The sequence below is a fragment of the Panonychus citri genome, unplaced genomic scaffold (assembly GCF_014898815.1).
Source record: "Panonychus citri isolate SS breed McGregor unplaced genomic scaffold, ASM1489881v1 Contig00134, whole genome shotgun sequence".
Taxonomy (NCBI): domain Eukaryota; kingdom Metazoa; phylum Arthropoda; class Arachnida; order Trombidiformes; family Tetranychidae; genus Panonychus; species Panonychus citri.
The window spans coordinates 1915193-1938395 of NW_026515539.1; the positions used below are offsets into that span (position 1 = coordinate 1915193).

Consider the following 23203-nt stretch of genomic DNA (forward strand, 5'->3'; position numbering starts at 1 on the left):
AATCAAATTGATTTAAAAAATTAGTAGAAAACCCCTTAAATTGCACAGGTGTCAAATATCACGTCAACCTTGTCAATTTTTGATTGTTTATCACATGAGATTGTTTTTACTGTTTCCATTGACGATATCAAGGTAACCCATTCGTTCAAAAGAACTGCAAATCAAAAAACTTCTAGAGACTTTGGTTTGCAAGGATATCGACAGAATCTGAGCATTGGGCTAAATCAGATAGTCATAAAGAGCCTCTTGATGCTCTCTCCATCTATTAATATATCAATCCAACCTGCACTTTTATAAATGAATAAATTATCACACAATTGATATACTTTTTGTTTACTGCTCATTTTTCGTGGCTGTAGAATCTATTAGAGAAAACTGATTTCCTTGACATCTTTGAGCATTTTTGATGATAAAATATGAGAAGGTTAGTGGTGAAAAAATCTCGACTAGATGGCAATACTTGATCCAGTCAAACTGATGGTTTTAGAATTCATTAGATGATAAAGTCTGAGTTTTCGAATTCAAAGGATTTACAGTTGAATTGAAATTTAGCTCATTTTATTCAGCAGGTTGACCTTCAAATCATAGCCAAAATTGACCTTTTGCAAGATTCTTGTAACAAAAAGTTAAATTTACTGCAATTAAATAGAGAACTACAAGAGACCGAAACTTTTGAATATATTTCTTAATTTCTCCCATTGGATAACAATTCTATTAGTAAGAATAATCACAATTGAATAAATGCTGATAATTAAATATGATTATCACAATACATAATATTTTTAATCATTCTGATATTAGTCAAAGGTACAGATAATTTTTTCATGATATGCAAGTTTGGTTTTGTGTCAAATATCTCAAAGAGCATCAGTTTCCTGAGTTATTGAAGTTTTAAAAGTTGACCCGAGTCGAGTTCCATTTCCGCTGTTATTTGACCTGGTTCCTGTTTCATCATTAAACAATTTAGGTTTCCCAGGAGTGGTGGTCATTCCTGTATATAGATAATGATGAATAAAAAAGTTCGAAAGACAAAATAGGAGAGAAAAAACTTTTTTTCTTCGAGTTTTTAATTAATACATTCAGCATTTGTTTATCTATGCTCATATTTGATACAATTAATAATCTTCAAATGTTGGATAGTAAAAATGTTTAAAATTAGATTAATTGTTAATCATGCCAATGTATAACTATTAGTATTATGATTGTAAATGAGAGTCAGTCTCTTTTATTTACATTTATCAACTTTAAATTCATTAATATTTTTATAAATTAGGCCTAATTATGATAAAAATAGTTTGAATATATAGCTTTGAATATCAACATTTCGTATTCTTATAAATATTATTGCTTTTGTTTTGAACTCTTTTTACTTGAACATTCACTACATCGAACTACATCTTAATGTAGTTATATCTATTCAGTGTTATCACAAATTTATTAAAATTATCAGAATTGATTAGCATTGTAAGTATTTGTTAAATAATTGTTTGTGTTTTTTTCCGGAACAACTAAAAGAGATGTGAAAAAATAGATAAGAAAAAGGTAAGAGAAAAATATTTTCAATGGAAACTGGGACAGGGAAGGGAGTCAAAAATAAAACTGAAACTTCAAGATATGAACGTTAGTTGAATTCTGATTAAGCTATTCTTTAGTGATGCTACTGAGTTATTTGGTGAATAGATACTAGAAGAGATCGTGTAAAAGTTTTACTAGCGTTTATTAAGAGCTTTCTCTCTCTATTATTGCTACTGCCCACAGCAGTTGTCAAGTGGATATTGGATGGATATTTATACTTACTGATAACTCGAGGAACTGGGTTAAAAGTATGGCAACTAATAAACGTACCAAATGCTTGTCGAAAGGTTTTATCAAATCCACCATAGATTATTGGATTTATGGCACTGTTTGAATATGCAACAAAGGTCGCCAAATATGAAGTTTGTTTGAACCAACCAGGCAACTGAAATTGAAAGTTTATAATGAAACGATCAGATAGTAACGATATATAATATTAATATTTGAAATTAATACCAAGCTGATGCAATTTTTTGGTCTAATAACAAATTGAATATCAAGTCTATTCATAACATGCAAAAATTGATGATAAATGTTTAAGTTACAATATAGCAGAGTCTCTTACTTGGCCTCGTTCAGAAGGCGAGTGAATGAATTCCGAGTAGATCAACGTTATTTGCAGTGGTGCCCAACAACACACGAAAACAAGTAACACAATACAAGCCATTTTGATAACCTAAGATATTAAAAAGTTATTAATTTATTATTTATTAATAGTTCGAGAGATGAGCGGAGATGAGGGTAGGAGAAAGATATCCATTTTTCTCTACTCGAGTTGATCTTACAACTCATTGCGTTACTCTGATTTTTATGAACTCTAATCAATAAAAAAGTACATAAAATCTGTTACCTTTTTCTTTGCTCTATGTTGGGCACAAATTGACGCTGCATTAGATTCACCCGGCAGTTTGGTTATCCAAAGCTTCCAAATTATTAAGGCGTAGGCTGTAGTCATTATAACTATTGGTAAGAAAAATAATGCAATCGTAACAAAAGTATAATAATACTTTTTCCATGGGTATGTTGTTAGACACCTTTCCTTAATTGGATCATAATGGGTATGAGGAGGCCAAATCTCTTGACAATTCGTCTCAACAAAGTTTCGCCACTGTGGTCAAACATAAGGTTTTACGAAATTAATTACGAAAAAGAAAAACAAATTAATAATCATTTAGTCAATACTCAAGTCTTCTATTCTTAAACTTTTGTGTAGATTCAATATTCAAGCTGAATTTTAGGATGATTTCACGTTAACAAGTTATTTGACTGTCTGCAGATTTATCTCGAGATGAGCAATCACCATATCATCGAGAAATCAACACTTAACAAAATAAACATTTAGAAATAAGCTTGACTACCAGTAATTTTACTATACAACATAAATGCAATTAGATCAATAAGATGGTCATAAGTATTTGTATTCTTGACAAATACGATATGGTATGAAGGATAATTGTATCCGAAAACTTAATCAAAACATTCGTACGATTTACATAATAATTCAAAGTTTACTTTACCTGGAATTCTAGATGCTTACGCACAATTACAAATGGTGTCGATACTGCTAACGAAATTATCCAAATAACTGTAATCACTGCTTTGGTCCTCTGTTTAGTCACTCGAACCCGAAGTGGATACATGATGGCGATAAATCTATCACAAGAGATTGCCGATAACGTAAGGACACTACTGGTTAGACTTGTCACTGTAAATAAATAAATCAATAAAGAAACATTCGAATAATTAATTGTATGCTCATATAAAACTGAATGTCAAACTTAAAGGCTAACGAAAGTTCCAAGTGTATCAGAATTGAGTTTATCTGGCTTCAGATTCCATGAAATTTGACTATAAATATTAACATTCTATCTGCATGAAACTAATTTAAAAGTTGATTTAAAGATCATGATTATTTTCATGATCTTTTCGTTTAAGTTTGGAAGGATTCATATTTTGTATGAGATTCAATTCAATTTGCTATATTCTAGAAATGAATTCATTTTGATTTTCTAGATCACTTGGTTTCATTTTTATTAACTCTTTTTTTTGATGTTATTGTAACTGGATTTTAACAATAACTTGAATAAATTTCCGTTAAAGGTTAGCTTTGGTTAAAGTCAGTGGGTATAGTTTAATCACGTATCATGAACTTGATTGATTTATCTATTGAATTATTAACAAGTTCATTTTGTTGAGCTGAGAAAATTAATCTCATTTCACCCAAGATTAGTTACCTTGATATTTACTTTTATTATGAATTGAAAATACAATAAATAGTAATTGCTTATTAATCATAACTAACAGGAAACTGAAACGAAAATCAGAATTTATTACCTTGATCGATGATTGCTGGGAATCGAATCAGACAATTTTCCTAAATTAGAATACGATTGAATGAGCAAGCAATCAGATCATGGTGAATATGAAGATAAAATTACTCATTTTGAGAGAAATTTTTCATAAACTAAATCGATACAACTAGATGATCTTAATTTTAGTGAAAATTTTTCAGAATTTCAACTGATCCCATCGAAAGTTCAACAATTTTCCAGTCGTTTGACGAAATTGAGCTACAAAAAAATTATTGTTATGATTTAAACTTCGAGTTAGTAACGAAACTCATAAGGAGAAGACGAAAATTTGATCATGGGCGTCGTGATCAATGGATGATAAATAGGTGGAAACCAATAAAAAGAGCAAATAAAACTCCAAACAGAATGGTCTCATATTCACATACCTTTTGTTAGCTATTAGAGAAGTTAATGTTCATTCCCAATTTTCTCATCGATAGTTAACTTTCTACTCTATCGAGGATTGGAATCAAAATTGGATTGAGTCAACGAAGGAAAGTGAAAGATATGAAAAATGTTTCGAAACAATGTTCATGTCGATGAAGATATTGTGTTTCAGTTGAGGTCAATAAGAATTTTCATTTCTATCTGATATTGAACATTAAACATAAGAGATTAATGCTTCTCTCTATAACATATTATCTAAGAACAATATATTGGCGGATATGGAATAATAGTTGGGTCAAAAAGTCGAAAAGTTCGAACCATGAACAAAGTTGAATAGGGTAGAAGGCTAAATACCTGATTCCGAAATTCAACGATTTGATGTACCATTAAAATTGGAATACATAAGAGCTTGGATTTTAATGGTTGGAATTTGATGGTGTACATGATATCAGGAATTGTGGGTGTGAGTAAGAAGAAATGAATGAACTTTCCCTTCGTTCTTTTATATATAAAAAATCTTATCTTTATTTTCGTTTTTTACACCCTAAGTATTTGGAAAAATTATCGAAAAATTTTCTTCTCTACTGAATTTCTCATTCTCGATAGATTGTGATAGTATCACTTTGAGAAGAAAAAGTATTAGATAATAGTAATGGTTCCAAACAACGGACATTAATGTTTTTGACTATCAGTTATCTCTTTCCCTCAGAATTCAAGAGTGAAAGATTCTTACAGCATTTCTCAGTAACTTTCACCGAGTTACCAAGAGGGTTAGTCGAGTTCCCATTAGGATTAGTCAACCCGATAGATGGCAGAGTTTTTTTCAATTCTTTGTCAATGAATTTCGCAGATTATCAATTCACTTGGTCAAGTTATCAGAACAATTAGCCAATTAGCTTACTCATTAAGAAGACAATTAAGAAATGGTTCAAATTACTAATTTATCTCTTTAATTTTCAATTACTTGTTTAAGTAAACATGGTGTGATATATTTTTCCATATTACGAAAATAATTGAGACAATTTTCTTTTGTAATTATCGTTGAACTTTGGTCAATTTTCGAGTACAATTCATCTTCATTTTGACACTCCGCTCTTTTGATCGCATTTTCCATTGAGAAAATAAATTCTCAATTGGATTTAACATAGGGGAATAAGGTGGAAGAAAAACTTGCTCATGGTTACTATTTCTGAATAATTCTCGAACTTCCTGTGTTTTATGGAAATTCACATTGTCCATTACAACAAAAGCATTTTCAATATTTTCTAATCGAAAGTATTCGAACAACTGACCAATAAATATATGGAAATGTTCACCATTATAAGGGGAATTTTTAGCTTCGAAAAAAAATAAACCATCGCAACTCATCGCAGCACAAACACTATAATTTTTTCCTCTAATTGTTTTGACCTTTTTATTTGCTCGAAAGCCAATAGCAGATCGTCCATAATTAGCTCGAGAATTGACCTGAATACCATACTCATCAACGAAGAATATTTTTTCTCTAAATGGTGACATTTCTACAAATTTGTGGCCATAATCGTATCGAAGTTGAATTGTCCTCTCGTCATTTCTTTTCTCTGGTATTAGTGAAACTCGTTTGAAAGAGTAAAAAAATCCATGAATTGCTCGATCGATAGTAGACAAACTAACATTTTTACCCAGTTCAGTTGAAATTTTCTCTCGAATTTGTTTCAATGTTAAACTAATATTTTCATCAATCCAACCTCGAATTAGTCGACAATCGTCATCACTTAAAATTGGTTGTCTACCTTTGTTGACCTTTTTTTCTGACCTTCCTTCCTTAATCCAAACACGTTGAATGGAGTTAATTGTTGTTCTTTTCACACCAAATGAATTAATTATTTGTTCTTTTTGAACACCTTTAGATAGAGCTTGTATAATTTTTGATCTAAGTTCTGAACTTATTTTTTGATAAGGTCCTCGCTCTGTTGTAGACATTTTAAAAACTACACATTAACTACACATAAACTTCACTCATGGAAAAACAAACTAATTATGGATATTTAATTGTCTTCTTAATGAGTAAGCTAATTGGCTAATTGTTCTGATAACTTAACGATAATTCTGAAATTCATTGACAAAGAATTGAAAAATTTGATCTATCGGTTGACTAATCTATTGAACTCGATTAACCTCTTGGTAACTCGGTGAAAGTTACTGAGAAATGCTTATTCCTTTCTCGCTTTTTCCTCGGTTTTATTCAAAAGTTTTTCTCTCAAAATTTCCTTACAATGATATTCGGAAAAAGGTTTTTTCTTCCCTTTTTTTCTTTACATCTTTTGTATCTCATATTATTCCAACATTTCTGGCATTCTGTTATTTATTTTATCATTTTGTTTCGTAATATTTATCATTTCATATAAGATTTTCTGTCTCATCCAGTTTATCTTCATCATCTTTTTCCTCCTACTTGACTGGCCAATGGTCAACTCTCTTGTAAGTTGAATATCTTTGCAATGAAGGGAAGATATGATACTAATGGAAGTTGAATATAATCACCATGAGAATTGTCACAAGGTATTCGGTTCTAGCAGTGATATGATCAATCATTATAAGTTCAATTGTACAACTTGATATTCAAGAAAGGGGAAAGAAACAGTTCATGAAAATCTATTCACATGTAACTCAGAAATAAAGTTAAAGTTACCATTCACTCAATCAATTTCAAATATTAGTACAACAGAATGAGAAAAAGATATAAATGGAACTATCAAAATGAGATGATTGTTTTGAAAACTAAATAGAAAATTCTGTTTGCTGTGATAGGCGGCAGTTATTTTGATAAAATTTCAAAGTTCTAAAGTCCTAACATTTTGACTGAAAATATTAAAGATTCACGGAAACTCTTACTTATTTTCTCGTATTCAGGATGTCTTAAATTGAATTTCATCCATGTATGATTGACTGGTGAAGAGTAGGAAACATAAACTTGTAATCCCGATTATTTGGATCATTCAATGATTTCAACGCCAATTTAATTTCAGGCACATTTAAGTTTCTCTGAATTTTCTTTGAAACTACTTCACTTTAGGTTAACTACCATAATTTTCATCTCTTTTTAATTTTCCTTAAATATGGTTAGATTGGCAAGAGAACTAAATTCTCTTTCTTTTTTTCTGTCTATTTAACCTTCTTTTTAATTGTTTAAAAAGCCAAAGGTTTATCTTATTATCATTCAATTTGCTTCATTAATCTAATCAAAAAACTAATTCTCGTAATCTTAGTGACTTATGATTAACTTTTTATCTCTCTACTTCTTATCATTAGCATGATTTAATTTAATTGCTTATTTTTCCCTTTTGTTTTGAAATCTCTGATTTCCCCTTTTAAAAGCTCTTGCTAATTGCTACAACAAGCAAAACCAATTCTTACTCTGGTTTTCGCGATTTCGATTTTCTCAATATACTATTAAACTACTAAATGTGTAAAACGAATATTTCAGTTTCGCTTAGTAAAAGTTCCAATTCTCTGACTTGTTAGTTCTAATCATTGTTCAGTAAGTTATCAGCTAATAATAACAAAGATTTAGTGGTGGATAAGATGTGATCTTGTATCGAGCCTGGCGTGGTGGATCACATCTTCGGGCCTCGTGTCAATCCAATTGAAACCTGAATTCTATTATTAATATAGTGTGAATAATCTCGTCTCATCAATCTGATCCACACTGATATTCTATGACAGAACAAGGTAACTAATTCGATAATAAATTATAAGGTCAATGAGTTAAAACGTTGTTCAGAATTAACTCGCAGATCGCATGCTGGTTAATGATACAATTATGTAGTTTAATAAGTTATATAAATTACAAAAATATAAAGAAAATTCAAGATTTTAATTCTATGATAATTAACTCTGTATCCTCCTACATTTAATTCTAGTCACTATTAACTGTTTATCAAAGTTGAATGTTGGTCGATTGGTTTAATTGTTGCTTTTAATTGTGATAAAAAATCAATGAAGTTAATTAATCATTAATTAAGGTTGATGCTGTTCTCAAATTAAATATTATGCTTGGAATTAATTGGATTGTGTTTACTAAATTGGTTTCATATTCTGTAGCAATTTTGGAAAAAAAATCTCTATGGTGAGAAAATTCTGATTGTTCATATTTCAGTTCTCCCTGCTGATCATATCCAATTAATATTAATATACATTCCTGTATCTTATTGATTTGAACAATTTAATGATAGATAAACTAATGCAAATCCAGTCATTAAATTTTGAACTACTTTCATGTATTTATTGATAACATTGGCTCATTGTATCCAATTAATGATAATAAATTGCTCTGATTCATTAACTTACCGAAAAGATTTACTTGATTGACCATTAAAAACAAGAATAGGGGAAAAGGAGAAACATTAACTTAATGGCAATATGAACATAAACCTTGTGATTTACTTGGAAATAGATAAACAAGATTAATTTGTTCACTAGCATAAACAGGAAATTGTACAAGCAATGATAATAAAAAATTCTGATAACAATTAAACTACTTGATATATTAAGGATTCTCATAATCTTCTAATCCGTTATCTACCAATCTGTTGATTCAGTGACAAAATGATACAAAGTATTCAAGATAAACGTAAAAGACTATTAAACTTATCATGAGAAGTAAAAAGAAAGTCTTAATAACAATAGAGATGAATGTTCATCATCTTCATCGATCTCAATTCATATAATGATTGGTATGAGTGTCAAGAGATTTTGTCATTTTCTGATCATCTCAATTGATGCTGATTGATATTCAGGTAATGTCGAGAAATCGAATAAGATAAATTGAATCTCTGAGTATTAATATAATGAAACTGAATTGATTAAAGAATTAGAAAGAAGGGAAGAAAGAAAGAGAGATGGAGAGAAAGTTTTAAATCAAAGTTATCAATTAAATGGAAATTGATTGAAGATGATTGAAACTTTACTTGTCTCTTTATGGTTCAGTAAATTTCCATTGAAACTTATTCCAAACTATACCCTAGATAATGCATGGTGATAAAACAGGACACATGGTGTTTGATGATGTCGTTGAGAATTATTCTCAGCGGAAAAATCACATTGGAAGGGAAAAGTTGCAATTCATAAGCGAGTTATAACTCAATTTCAATGGTAAATTACATGAAGTTCAATCTGATACCATGAAAAGTCAAGATTTCATGGTAATTGAGGTGAATACTTACTTTGAGTGAAAGCATTTAATTTACAGACAATTGGGCCGAGTACGAAGAGCGGATAAGTTAAATTGTTAATGAGAAAAACAATCATACAGAATATGGAGATGAACAGATCGGCGATCGCAAGATTTGAAAGGTAGATGTGAATAGTGTGGCGAATTGACCTGTTAAAAGTTGAAGAAAAAAGAACTCCAATGTTACCGATCACCGAAACAATAATAACCAACAGAGAGAAAATTATTTTACAATAATCCTTAAAATTGAATTGCTTAAAGTATCCATGGGGTCGTTCATAATCATACGAGGTAAAGTTAAATTGACTTATATCAATTGGTGGGTCACAAGTTCGAGAAGAGGTTAAACCCTCCTCAATATAACTTTCCAGCATTTCGAGTGGTTTCAAGCCCGGTGAAGACATCGAAGTTGGTTGGAAGTCGATTGTTGTTGGATTTATTAATATACTCTGATAACTCAATCTAAATGTGATATGATACAAAGTAAACTTTTCATTTACTTAAACACTTTCATTTTTAAAAATTATGGCCACAAATTAATAACCAAACTCAATATTAAATGTAAATTTAATTTTAAAACTTTTCTTTTGATGATAAAACGTAATTTTGATTATTAGTGTTGCTTGAAGTTGAGAATTATAATTAACTGTAAGTATATTTGGTATTCCAGTCACATTTTTAACCATTCGTACTCTGATGCTCGAGGATTATGTTGAGATGGTGTTTCAATCAATACTTTAACTTGATTGTAAATTAATTAGCTTTAGACTCATATGATGATGAGATTATAGTGTACTTTTAATGAGCAATGTAAATGATTAAAGGAAAGATTAGTCTCAAGTTATAAATTTAATCTTAATCTTCAATGTTTGGATTGTATTGGGAAACTTTTCGCAATCAAATAGGTGGATCACTTGTTATAAACGTGACGTATAATACGTAAACTTTTAGTTTGTAACGAAAAACATATTGAAATATTATCTTTCTGTTGATGACATGAAAATACTTTGTAGATATAAAAATTTCGTTGAGATGAAGGATAAACCAGAAAGAAAGAAAAAAAGTGATTCAAGAAATTCTGTGAGTCAGATTAAGTGAGCATTGGGTGTATGTGGCTAAGTTAACTCTCGAATTCAGTGCAACTGCGTCGATTATAATGATGATGGAGAATAAAGATGAATAACAAAAAGAAAGGATGCGGAAGAGAGAGAGAGAGAGAGAGAGAGAATAGACTAGTTGTAGAAAAAAAGAAAAATAATATTTCTGATAATGAAGATCATCATTATGATGGAGATAAAGATGAAGAGACTTAAAAGTCATTATAACGATGACAGTGAGAGTTTGGGATAATTTTTTTCATATTTCATCAGATTTTATAGATTTGATAGTTTCGAGTAAATTTGAGACATGATGTGTTATCCTAATTCTGATTTGGAGGAGGAAAAATATCATGAAAGATAAAAAAGTTCCATAGAGATAAAATTCTCCTGGATAACTATTCCACCTCAATCTTTGGTAATATATTGAGAAACAGTTTTGACTTTTTTGCCTTTAAATTTTTTTTGCTACCAAATGAGTGATATAAACATCATAAGTACAAAAAAAGCAACAATTAATCATGAGAACTTACAAAAACCCATGTAATACAAATCATATGTTATCATGAGAATCCAATGGAATCGTAATGATAAACTGAGTGATAGCAAATCAAAATAACTATGATAAAGTATCTTGATAAATTCTTATTACTACTTAAATATTAATCCAAAAGCTATTTATATCAACTTAGATAAAGGTAATCATATTTCCATGGCAGATTCATGGTCAACGAAAATTCTGACTGAACCGTTTGAATGAAATTAGAATGATAATTTAACGCTTTTAATTAATGTTTATTTGCTTTTATTGGTTAATATTTTTACAATGCTGTTGATAGATCAGTAATCAGAATCCAATTCCGTCTCGGCTCCAGGGAATGATTTAAGGTGATTTTGTGATTTGTGTCGATAGATTGAAACTAAATAATAAATGTAAAGAAAATGAAAAATTAATAATAATTGTGTTTCTTTTAACAATTTGAATAACAATTTAATGTGAGTTCTTATTAAATTTGAGCAGAGAAAATGAATCAAATAGATGATATTTTTGTATTTCGAATCCTAATCTCTTTGTTTCTGATTTACGAATAATAATCACATGAAAAGAAGAATTGAAACAAAGTCAAAGAAAAGTTTTCCATCTTTGTTACGAAGTTTTTGTTTTCTCTTCAGATAAAATTTCGAATAGCAAAAATGTTCTAATATAAATGACTTGGTAAATGATAATATTCTAATGTAATTCTCTTTTTTTTTGTTCTGTCAAGTTTTTATTATGTAAATTGTGAATTTTGAAGGAAATTTTCATTGTCTTTCAATGATAATTTAATTGGCCATTAAATTGTCTTCTTCTTTACCAATGTATTTAGAAGATAATCAAATTTTCTCAATTGGCTCATATATTGGAACTGGAAACATTTTCATTGATCAAATGAAACAACATTGAAACATTTAGATTTTGTTATTCGTATTAACCGGAAGAATCAAATTGATGATAAATTGTTGTATCAAAGTCGTCAAATGAATACTGAATGCTATAAATATATTATGTATTAAGATGACATAATTGTCTTTCCTAATGAAAATGCTACTCTTTTGACAAGGGACAGTAAATTTGAAAAATGGATTCTTTTAATGGTTAACATCATTAACAAAAGCATTTAGTCCACCCATTTTCGTATAAGGATTCATATATTTATACAATAATACATGGTGCACTTTGCCTATTCACAAATTAAAAGGCACATGTATTAACATTTACTTTAGTTGATTCTAGCATTTAACAGTTCTAAAGTTTACCATCAAAATATTTTACATGTAATGATAATGGTTGACTTTTCAATTTGCTAATGATTATGATGAAATTTATTATTTATCAAATTCTCTTGAATTAATATGATCTTTGGCGTAAATTGGCTGAGCTTCCGGTAACGAAACCAGGAAGTGAAACAGAAAATACAAGAAAAAAGTAAGAAAATGTTTCAACCTCGAGTTAATAGTACTTAGTTAAATATATTCTAATACCTCCTTGAGGAATAAAAAACAGTACTGTAGATAGTGATAGAGAGAGAGAGAGAGAGAGAGAAATTCCCCTTAGAGTTTCATGATTAATTAATCGTCGATCGATAATTAATAGCAACAGTAAACAGAGTATCAGTGTATTCAATGAACTAGTTCATTACACACTATGATACTCAGTGAAAAAGCGAAATAATCGTTAAATTGAGGCGAAAATATGAAGATATTCATCATCCATATTTCACCATATTCAATGTTACCTGAAGACATTTCATCATTTGCCAAGATGATTATTATTTTCTTCACGAATATAACCTAGAAATGAATATGTTAACTTGTAAAATCTTAACCAAGCATCACTTTTATAACAATTATGAGCCAAATGTTCACGATGATAAAATATAAACTTGCTATTCTATTCTACTTGATATTTTCTAGTGATGATCATGACAGAAAAAAATCCTCTGATAATACTTGTAATACTCATTGAGGATCTTCTCACTTCAATTTCTCAGATTGAATGGGAAATCCTCTCAAAGGTGAAAACGTAAATGACAGAAACTACTTGTTCTTATTATTTTTGTATATAATTTTCTCTCTGAAGACTTTTCCGCCACTCAAATTGACAAAGTTTCTTTTAATCATCGCTATTTTACTCTATTAAACTTTTGTTTTTTTTTTCGAAAAGAAAAAATTATCCAAACTAATCTGCTACTGTTCCGTTTTCACATTCAACATATGATACATTTTCTCTTCCATATCTTTCTAAACTGAAGAGATATTTCATTCACTAGGGTGCTGAGAATTATTATATTTCCATCATCCCAGCATGTAGGCGTTATACTTATTCCTGTGGAAGTTGAGTTAAAATGGAAACCATTATACTTTCGTATAGCTAATTGACTAATACTATCGTTATATGCTTCTATTAGTTGTAGCTAACAAATTACTGTTTCAATCGCGATTCTCTTATGACTAACAGCGGGTACTCATTTTCCAGTTTGCAAATCTTTCATTACATAGCTTGAGATGAGAAATAATATTCTGCTATATGTTTGATTATAAATGCTTATTGCAATTAATTTAAAAAAAGATTGTTCTTTAACTTGATGTGGCTGTTTACTTGCAATTTTATCTTCGAGTAAATTGAATGAACATGAATTTGTGCTTTTTTTTGAATGAAATTTACACCCTAAAGGCAATGGAAAACATATGAAAAAGCTCATGATGAGGGTCATACTGATGATTAAGAATCTGGAGTCCTCTTTGCCCTCATCTACCTTTCATGGCCAGTAGTAAAAGTCTCCGGGTTATTATTATTACATTGGACTTCCTGTTTCTTGTCATCTTTACCAAATATTGATTTGAAGTTCCAGCTCAAGATAGTCAAGTCTCCATCGGAAATATCAAATATTAACTAGACAAATAACTATTAAGGTTTACTCAATATTCTGCGTCTATCATGAGTATTAAACTGCTTCTCAATTAAATTCACAGTCGACCAAATCGTTATAATGGTAAAAGATTTACAATGAGCCTCATCTGATTTACATTGATCACGATTCTAATCATTTGCTTTGCAATTAGAAGCTGTGCTAATTGTAATAATAATAAAATCTCCAACCAGCTAATTATTCAGATAGATACCATGATTCTAATTACCATGATCTCTATTGGTACAACTGTTTAATCAATTAAATTGTCTCATTAATAATATTAAGGTTGTAATTATTTCACAAGTCAATTCTCATTAGACACTATTTGACAATCGGGTTTCCTTTGGTTTTAACGTTTGAATTAACCGATAACATTCAATGAATATCATATAACTCCCAATGTGTGATAATTGGATTCTGATTAATTACAATAAATTATATAATCAAAAAAACTAAATCTTTTCGACTAATCACTTGACAATAAAACAATTGCAAAATAGACCTGTCATGATCACTCATGCTGTTAGAATTAAATCAATTGTCAACAATAATCATTAGAATAATTACTGAATGTTATTGAAATCAGAGTGAATTAAATTGATTATCTTTCTAATTATATTCGAACCAATCATGAACTTTGCTCACCTTTAATCGTCTTTGAACTATGAACTCCTGATGATAATTTAGTATATTGATCAGGATTTACATCAGAGAACTGAAAATTCTGAGCTGGATCAGTACAGTTCTTTGTCATGTACATAGTTAAAAGATGCTTCCCTGTTGAACCAACTGCAACTGGAACTGAACCTCTTCGAGTTCGTATTAGCTTGACAATCTTCTTGGGTCTAGCTCCTGGTATTTCGGTGATCTGTTTAACTATCGTTCGGCAATTGTCAAAAGGAGTTGTATCTGTGGCTACGTTTGTACTCTCCGATAGCAGTTGAGAGTAAGTTGGAGAGGATGATGTTGATGTTGATGGTGATGGTTCTTTGGTGAAAAAATCACTGGCCAGTTGATGTCGTTTTCTTGCTCTCGAGGAAGATAATAAATGTAAAGGGGATGAAGTTGTCGATGTGCTACTTGTAAAATCTGATAGAATGTCGTTCCAGGTCTTACGTTTAAGGAATGAGCTTCGATCTCGAGGTTTATCTTCATAGTTTATGGATGAAAAAGACGACGAAAGAGGTGAACGAGGATGTTGTAAGAAACCAAAGTGTGTTGGAGACTCGGTAAATTCTGAACTCGGAACAGTTAATGGTGATGATGTTTTAACTTCAGATAAAGATGATCTAATGTTGGAATTATTATCAACATCTAAAAGCTTAAGGTTGTATGGAATTCTTTCAGTTACTGTTGCTTTTGTTAACATTTGAACACTAGAACTTCCTCTTCCTCTTGCAGGAGATTCATATTGATCATCCTCCCAGAACTTTGGTTCACTTTTGGTCACTGACTCTGCAAAAGTAAAAACATTAATAGAAAAAGAAAGAAAATAAAACTGAGAGATATTAATTATTGTCCGATATTTGAAGATTCTTATTTGTATTTGTCATCTTTGTGCTAATATTGAACAAGATGCAATTATTATTCTGATAAGTGAACTTGGATTATTTGAGAAACTGTTTCATCTCTTACAGTAATCTGGAATCAACTGACCATTGCCAGGAGTGACCAATTTATATAAATAGGGTATTCATTTCCTTTATTAATTTCCTTAGACTCTGACTTCCCTTTAGGTGAACAATACATTACCATTTATATTTCATCAATGGTTGACCTTATCTCACTATTGTTCATCTATTATAAGAATAGTGAATCAAGTGAAAAACTAGTGATAATTATAACCCAGTAAACTGCTAATCTTTGCACTGAAAAGTGAGTGTCTATCACTGAGAACATAATTACAGATTCAGGGTAAATATAAAGTGATAATTGCAGTAATTTGCACAGTATTGTGTCACAAATGGTTGATTATCCAGATTATTTCAATAAAAACGTCAATTGAGTTTTCTCATTATGAGAGAGAGAGAGAGAGAGAAATGATATTTGGTACATTGTAATACATTTCATATCCACGATATCAAGTAAAACAGTTGAATTGCAAATGATTCTGATTTCAGTCTAACTTTAGTTATTTGTATTTATAGTTGATGATCACCTTACCTGTCAGAAAAAACCTTTTATTAAATTTAGGAACAAACTTTGGGTATCTTGGAACTGCTGGAAGGGATGAGATGAATTTCAAGTAAATCTTCTCGTATCTATTATCTGAATCAGTTAGTAAATTTGATTTCTGGCCATTTACTATTAATGCGCTTAATTGAGGATTAAAGTTATCATCTGATGTTGATAGATGTTGATTGATTGAGCTTACTGGTGATGTTTCATCAGTTTCAACCCAAAATCGACGAAGATGGTTGTAGTTATTACCGTGAGCTTGTAAGCTTGATGATGGCTTAGCAAACGATATGCAAGATATGAAGTTATTATTTAGAAAACAGCAACCAATCAATAATAATAACAGACAACGAAAAGATTGTATCTGTTGATGGAAATAATTCAATCCAATCTGTGGGATGAAAGAATCAATAGAATTGTAAATATTTGTAGAAAAATTAATTAACCAGAGGTAAAAATTATGGAAAAAGTTATGAAAATGTTATTACAATTATAAAGGATGAAAATTCTTTGGATAGATTATAGACTGTTGAACAATGTGAATATGATTCGAAATTGAATTTTCTAAATTCAATGTTTGATCTGAAATCGGTTTTGTTTGTTTTTTCTTCCATGAAAAAAAAACAATCGATCTCATAGACTTTGAACATTTATTCTGTTCAGTTGGTTAGCGAACTGAATGAAGGTTCAGTAGAGATTATGTTCTTGACTTTTTGGTAACATTTGAATTGTCGATAAGTGAGTTGTGAGAATTGTGAGATTTACCATGAAATCTCAGGTAAGAACTATGCTCATCTTATCGGATTAATGGATTTGTATTACATTGATTTTATCATTGGTTTTCGTTTTCTCATTAATAATCGTCAATACTTTTTTTCAGAATCAACAATTTTATCGATGTAAGAAATAATCACGAATTGACTTGAATTGTTCTGATTAGAATCAACAAGTTATCTTTTCATTATCTTCCCTATTATCCCAAGAGATTAGTATTAAGATTCAAAGACTGAATTTTCATCTTGATACAATGTAATGTAATGGTAAACAATAGAATGAGGAAAGTTCATCTCATGGAAAAAGGATATTACCTGCATCATATCAATAGCACATTTCGTCCATCTTTTTCAATTATCCATAAACAGAGTTCTTTATGAGTATTCAGTCAAGCATTTTACCTGCATCAGACTTATTAGATAGCCATCATGTATACACAATGAACATGAGCTTATCCTGGGTAACAAAGGACAAACAATCCAAGTGCGACTGATGATTTAACGAAAGATAAAGTTTCAAACTCAGAGGATTTTTTTGTCTATCAGTTTTATCAATATTGCAAAATTAACCAAAAGGTCATTCGATTGTTAAGAATCAAATTTCATCATGTATCATATCCTGAATTGAGACGAAAATATTTATTTCTTTTTTTTTCACTTTCTATTTTGAACTTTTTTCCTTCCAATAATTTCCCATTGAAAGTACATTCTCATCATGATTTCAAATACAATTTGAAACCTTCAGCATTCAGACTCATCTTGTAAATACAGTTCACTGATGAACTTATTCTGATTAATTCTGATCTGCTATTTAAGTCTATTACATCTGATAATTTTTCAGTTACAATTAAGAAGAATTTGAATAAATTATTAATATATAATAGATAACTAGTAAGTATCTATTAGTTGCCTCGAGATTTTTCCAGAAAATTGCTTTTGTAATCTGAGCAATAGAATTTGTTTTGATACAAATTATACTGAATAAAATGATTACATAAAAAGATAACTGAATCCTCATATTTCCAAAATGATTCAGTTTGTTTTTCGGGTTTAAATATGATTATGTTTACAAGTTTATTCTTTCCAATAACAATAATAATTTGAATGATTACTTTTGAAAAGTTGAACAAAACTCACCAAGAAAAACAATCTATTAATAATATTCAGTTTTATCGTTCAATATTAATCTGTTATACAGTTGATAAAAATTCCAACAGGAATAATATATACATTTGATTGATCTAATTTGATATTTTCCATATGGATACAATTATTCTCAACATTCCCATTGGCAGAACTTTTTGTTCATCAACAGTTTAAACGATATATTTTTTCATTTGTTTCTGTTATTGTCATGGAAATGAGAGAGAAACTGTTTCATCAACTTCTCAATCAAACTTGTCATTGATGCTGTTAATGTGTAGACATTTGCTACTTTATCATTAATAAGAATTGAATATTTATCGTTTTGTGATTCTTTCATATATACTAGTATATAAAATAAAGCCTCGAATTTGAAAGAAAAGTAAACTTGGCCATCACTTCCTCGACTATTGATTTACTCAAACTCGATTAATAGAAACTCAATTTCGAAGGTAAAAAGAAAAGTTCTACAAAATAATCATAACCAATATTAGCTACAGAATAACAAAAAGTTTCAAATGTATAAATATTTTGATAAGATTCCGTTCAAGTGATGATCGAAACACTAATTCAAATAGGAGATATTTAAGTTTCCAATATATATTATTACCTGTAAAGAAAAAGTTTAATCTTATTTCTGGTTGATGAAATGAATCCCCTGAAGCTTATCATGAAAATAATAAGATATTATCGCTACTTGCTACACGAATACACTTAATAACATACAACTAGCTTGTCATTAATAAATATTTACATTCTTTAATCATGTAATCACTTAACCAAGTATATTAATATCCAACTAATAATAACAATAAATTATCATGATTAACTTGAGTACTTTTATCTGAAAATTACTCAGCCCATAAATATAATAAAACTCATTTTCATGATAAAAGCTAAACGATAATCATCAATCTGATTGTTGATAAATATCTTATGAGAATCAGAGACAATGACAGTTTCTGTCTATTATCAATACTACTAACATGATAAGTTAGTGTTGAGAATTCATGATTTAGTGAATAACTTTCTCGATTATTGGAAAAAGATTCTTGATCTGGATTCTGATATTTCTTCCTCTCTCATCTTCTTATTCAACCTCTTTTTTTTTACCTGAATATCATATTAATAACCTTAATTGTTACTTATCTTCTAAGGTCAATGTTGTTCATTGTTTTTATCATCTTCTTAATAATAGGTTGACATTTTTATTGTCAATTCTTTTCATTAAGTTACCATGACTACGCTTGTTGAATCCTTTGATTTGACGATGTCCATTGAAATAGTTTTACTTGTTTACACGAGAAAGTTAATTGTGATTACATGATGATGATGATGATCAACATCATTAGTATCATGGGTCAGTGATCATTAACTGTAAACTATTTGTGAATCAATTGATAAATTGGAACCGCAAAGGTCATTTGGAAACAATTGAGTGAATTGAATTCATTTCATTGATAATTACCTTTGATGGATAACAATGGTTTCTATTATTATTTGTGACAATTGAAAAGTAGAATCAAAGTCAATTAAACTAATTAATGTTGTAAGTTAATTGTCTTAACCAAAGTGTTATTGTTACGATAAATTAATTTCATCTCTTTTCCTCAAGATTACATTTTCATTTGTATTACATGGTAAATTCAATGATAATAACAAAACAATTATGACTAATTTATTTGTATGAACAAAATTAATCGTTAATTGTTGAGATCATTTAAAAAGTTTGTATCAGTTGTGCGATATAGTTTCTTTAGTAACTATTACTAACACTTAATAATGGTTAATTATTAAGATGAGAAACGATAATTATCAAGGTAACCTAGTTAATTGTTATTCTAATTAAATTGTATTATTATGCTTTTCGTTATATTTGTAACTCAACTGTTGTTCCGAGTTAATTACAATAATAATTGTTATTGGAGGTAATTGTGTAAGGAAATTGAGTTATAAGAAAATGAATAATTGTCCCGAGAAATTGATCTAATCACTTGATTAAATTGTCGATCAACTTAACAGTCTAAACAATCGCCTCAATTGTATCGGTGATGATTAACTCATTCACTTTGCAATCAACTTAAATTGTGGTAGATTATTTGTTAATTAGTTTGAAAAAAAGTGTTAAAAGTGAATCAATGGGAACAATTAAGGAGCTTTCGAGTTGGTTGGACTCGATTTTTCGTCAACAACTTTCGGTGGAAAGTTTCAAGTCGAAAGTTGTTCGATTGGAAAATATTGGTAAAACGACGAAATCTTGTATTCGAGGATATCAACAGAAAGGTAAATTGGGCTGGTATAACCACACGATTCACATCTTATTCCATATTTGGTTCGTTATCGTGGTCGCAAGAGCGGTTCGCTTGATCGCGGTCACCGATCCAGAGGAAACATTTTACCTTGGAGATTTTTTCAGTGAAGCGAAAGGAAAAACTTTTCTCCATTCGATTATTATTGTCTATTATATTCTATTCTTTTGCTCTCGAATTGGTGCTCATATAAGTGAAGTTCGTAAGCCAATGTTGATGCTTAAATTTTACGAGAAAATTAAAAACGAAGGCTTTGAAAGTATTCGAAAACAATTAACTAAAGCAAAGGTTAAAAGTTTTCAAATTCTTTTTTACATTGCATTACAATTCTATTTCATTGGAATACCAATTGTTAGCTTAGCTCTTCTCGCACTTTGCTCGACTTTCGCTCTACAAAACAGTCAAGTTACTTCGTCGTTAGAAAATTTTTCCTGGTTCTCATTTTGGGTTCTAATCATTTGTATACCTTTGGGAATAAATGTTTACACTCTCTTCTGGTACTACACAGTTTACATAAGTGCCATCACTTATTGTTCAATGTCACTTTCGTGTATCGATGATTTAGGAGATAAAATTCAATCGGATGTAAGTAAACATCGAGATTTGATTAAAGATTATCTGAGGCAACAAAATAAGATCCTGAATCTGATGCGGTCAGTAAATTCTGACATTGGTCCGGTTGTTTGGGTTGGATACTTAATATCAACATTTCTTGCAAATTTCACTCTATTTCTTGGTATTTTCATTGAAAGTGGGTCATCAGCAATGAGATTTATTTGCCTTGGATTAGCAACAACAGCTTATTCTAATCTCACCTTGTTACATTTTGCTGGAACCGCAGCTCATGATAAAGTAAGTCACTTATTATTATTCATGGGAAAATTTCAATTATTAATCAATCATTTCTCACACTAATTAACCTTTTCTATCACCTTTCAGTTGATGGATATTCGAGAGAAAAACTTTTCCATTCAAGCTCAGGGTGTTAAGATTATCCCACCAGCGATTGCTGTTTGGGTGAGTTGAGTTTCATTGATTGTTTTCAATTAATTAACTCTTCTTTTTTTGTGTATCATGATTAACAAATTAATTACTGTTTAATTAATTTAGATTAATTCGACTCAAGAGAGAATCGAAAATGGAGAAATTGGATTCAGTGTTACTCATATTTTCATAATGAGACAATCATCGTTTCTATTTGTAAGTTTAGATGTTAATTATTAATCTCTTAATTATTTTCCCTTAATTTCCAACTAATTAACTTTCTATTATCTTTTCTTCTCTCTCTCTCTCTTAACAATCTATTGATTGTCGCATCTTGTTGTAATCAGTTTGTTCTTGAAAACAGTGGGATCTTAATGATGTTTGTCGCCAATTTCAAGAAAAGCTAAACGATTAACTTATTGATCTTAATTGTTCAAAATGATGATTCATCTTAATCGATGATAATTAACAGAATCTAATAACAGATAAACATTGGAACGTTGAATATTCAAGATGAGCATTCATTGAGTTGAAATGAAATTGTAATAATCAATTAATTGATCAAATAAACAGACTAAATTATCCAATGAAATAATTGACGATCTAAAGCTAACTTTCAGTATAAAATTTTCCGAGGATTAAGAGTTGGGTGAGTTGCCATCGAACTCGATAATACGATCGATTAATATTCGGTCTGTAGATTTCACGATTTATAATCACTTTATGAACAATTAACAATAAATTGTTATGTGATTGTGAATCATTCTTACGGCAAACCTTAATTATCGTCTTTATTTTATACAGCCATCGACTTTGAGTTTGCAACCACTTTAAATTTACTCGCAACGATAATGATAATCAATGAAAGATTAAGTTAATCCAAAGATATGATAATAATAATCAATGTCCTCTCAATTAACTGGTATTATCTTTTCAAATGGCCATCCGATTTGATTTATCTTTAACTAATTATCAGTAATTGCGCGAGTAAATTAATTAAAAATATAAATTGTGATGAATTGACGATCAAACCGTTCATTGTCAATCTATGCAAATAAATTCCACTGATGATTCTAATTGTAACTTGGGGATTTGTATCATGTTTAACTTACCATTTCTAATTATCGCAAGATATAAAGCTCACAAGAATTTAATCACAATTAACTGATTCTTCACAATGATGAGTGATTGATTTATAAAGTTTTTAGGTTATCAGTTAAAGTTGATCAGAAACTATTCCAGAAAAACATCTCAACGAAATTAAAATGGTCCAAATGATCACAATTAGTTTAACTATCCACAAGTCAAATAATCACTAATTTGTCTAATTTATAATAACTGATTTTAACACACAGTTAATTATGTAAAATTTGAATTGTTCACAATCAATTTTCAAAAAATTATGATGAATCAAAACTCAATAAACTTGAAAGTTTCACAATAAAATCAGATGAGCTGAAAATGATTCAATGGCTCATTTCAAAATAACACCTCATCTTTATCATCATCATCATCATGAAACCTCAACCTTAACCCTCCCCTTGTTTTCACCATTATCATTATTATCTTTCATTCAACTGAAATTCATCAAGATCATCATGAAGATGCCAAAGAATGGAAAAGATACAAAAAAACTCGATTCATGAGCATCATCTCTTTTTTCATCAATTTTTTTCTCTAATTATCTTCATCCTTTTTTCCATCATCATCTTCATCATCTTCTCCTCCTTTAAATCATCTTC

The 23203-nt window shown here is 29.7% G+C and overlaps 3 protein-coding genes across 7 annotated transcripts; 1 reads left to right on the forward strand and 2 right to left on the reverse strand.

The window, feature by feature from the left end:
- Positions 1-767: 767 nt before the first annotated feature.
- Positions 768-10615, reverse strand: LOC128391389 (QRFP-like peptide receptor). Of its 5 annotated transcripts, none has more exons than XM_053351272.1 (6): positions 9518-10615; positions 3093-3280; positions 2426-2683; positions 2141-2251; positions 1846-1960; positions 768-991 (listed from the first exon to the last, which is right to left on the reverse strand). In XM_053351272.1, exons 1-6 carry the CDS (start codon positions 9927-9929, stop codon positions 858-860), a joined length of 1218 nt encoding a protein of 405 aa, XP_053207247.1. In that variant the 5' UTR covers positions 9930-10615; the 3' UTR covers positions 768-857. The 5 variants fall into 5 exon arrangements, with proteins under 5 accessions (XP_053207247.1, XP_053207246.1, XP_053207249.1 ...); XM_053351271.1 differs by having other exon boundaries at positions 1798-1960; positions 9518-10613; XM_053351274.1 differs by having other exon boundaries at positions 849-1508; positions 9518-10614.
- A 788-nt stretch (positions 10616-11403) lies between these two features.
- Positions 11404-23188, reverse strand: LOC128391388 (uncharacterized). The gene is made up of 4 exons (XM_053351269.1): positions 22574-23188; positions 16238-16643; positions 14720-15529; positions 11404-11542 (listed from the first exon to the last, which is right to left on the reverse strand). The coding sequence occupies exons 1-4, from the start codon at positions 22574-22576 to the stop codon at positions 11463-11465; spliced, it is 1299 nt and encodes a 432-aa protein (XP_053207244.1). The 5' UTR covers positions 22577-23188; the 3' UTR covers positions 11404-11462.
- LOC128391390 (uncharacterized) lies at positions 20057-22046 on the forward strand. Its single transcript, XM_053351275.1, has 4 exons — positions 20057-21329; positions 21417-21494; positions 21588-21677; positions 21809-22046. Exons 1-4 carry the CDS (start codon positions 20307-20309, stop codon positions 21866-21868), a joined length of 1251 nt encoding a protein of 416 aa, XP_053207250.1. The 5' UTR covers positions 20057-20306; the 3' UTR covers positions 21869-22046.
- Positions 23189-23203: the final 15 nt, after the last annotated feature.

What these genes read in the sequence shown, in the direction of transcription:
- LOC128391389 (XM_053351270.1), bottom strand. Translation starts at nt 9,929, where the DNA reads ATGTCTTCACCGGGCTTGAAACCACTCGAAATGCTGGAAAGTTATATT. An exon ending in GTAAGCATCTAGAATTCCAG is followed by an intron (nt 2,684 to 3,092) that starts GTAAAGTAAACT and finishes GTTTGACCACAG; the next exon opens with TGGCGAAACTTTGTTGAGAC. An exon ending in CGCCTTCTGAACGAGGCCAA is followed by an intron (nt 1,961 to 2,140) that starts GTAAGAGACTCT and finishes TTTCAATTTCAG; the next exon opens with TTGCCTGGTTGGTTCAAACA.
- LOC128391390 (XM_053351275.1), top strand. Translation starts at nt 20,307, where the DNA reads ATGGGAACAATTAAGGAGCTTTCGAGTTGGTTGGACTCGATTTTTCGT. An exon ending in GAACCGCAGCTCATGATAAA is followed by an intron (nt 21,330 to 21,416) that starts GTAAGTCACTTA and finishes ATCACCTTTCAG; the next exon opens with TTGATGGATATTCGAGAGAA. An exon ending in GACAATCATCGTTTCTATTT is followed by an intron (nt 21,678 to 21,808) that starts GTAAGTTTAGAT and finishes TGTTGTAATCAG; the next exon opens with TTTGTTCTTGAAAACAGTGG.
- LOC128391388 (XM_053351269.1), bottom strand. An exon ending in TAAAAGGTTTTTTCTGACAG is followed by an intron (nt 15,530 to 16,237) that starts GTAAGGTGATCA and finishes TTACTTTTGCAG; the next exon opens with AGTCAGTGACCAAAAGTGAA. An exon ending in TAGTTCAAAGACGATTAAAG is followed by an intron (nt 11,543 to 14,719) that starts GTGAGCAAAGTT and finishes TTTATTATTTAG; the next exon opens with TTTCAATCTATCGACACAAA.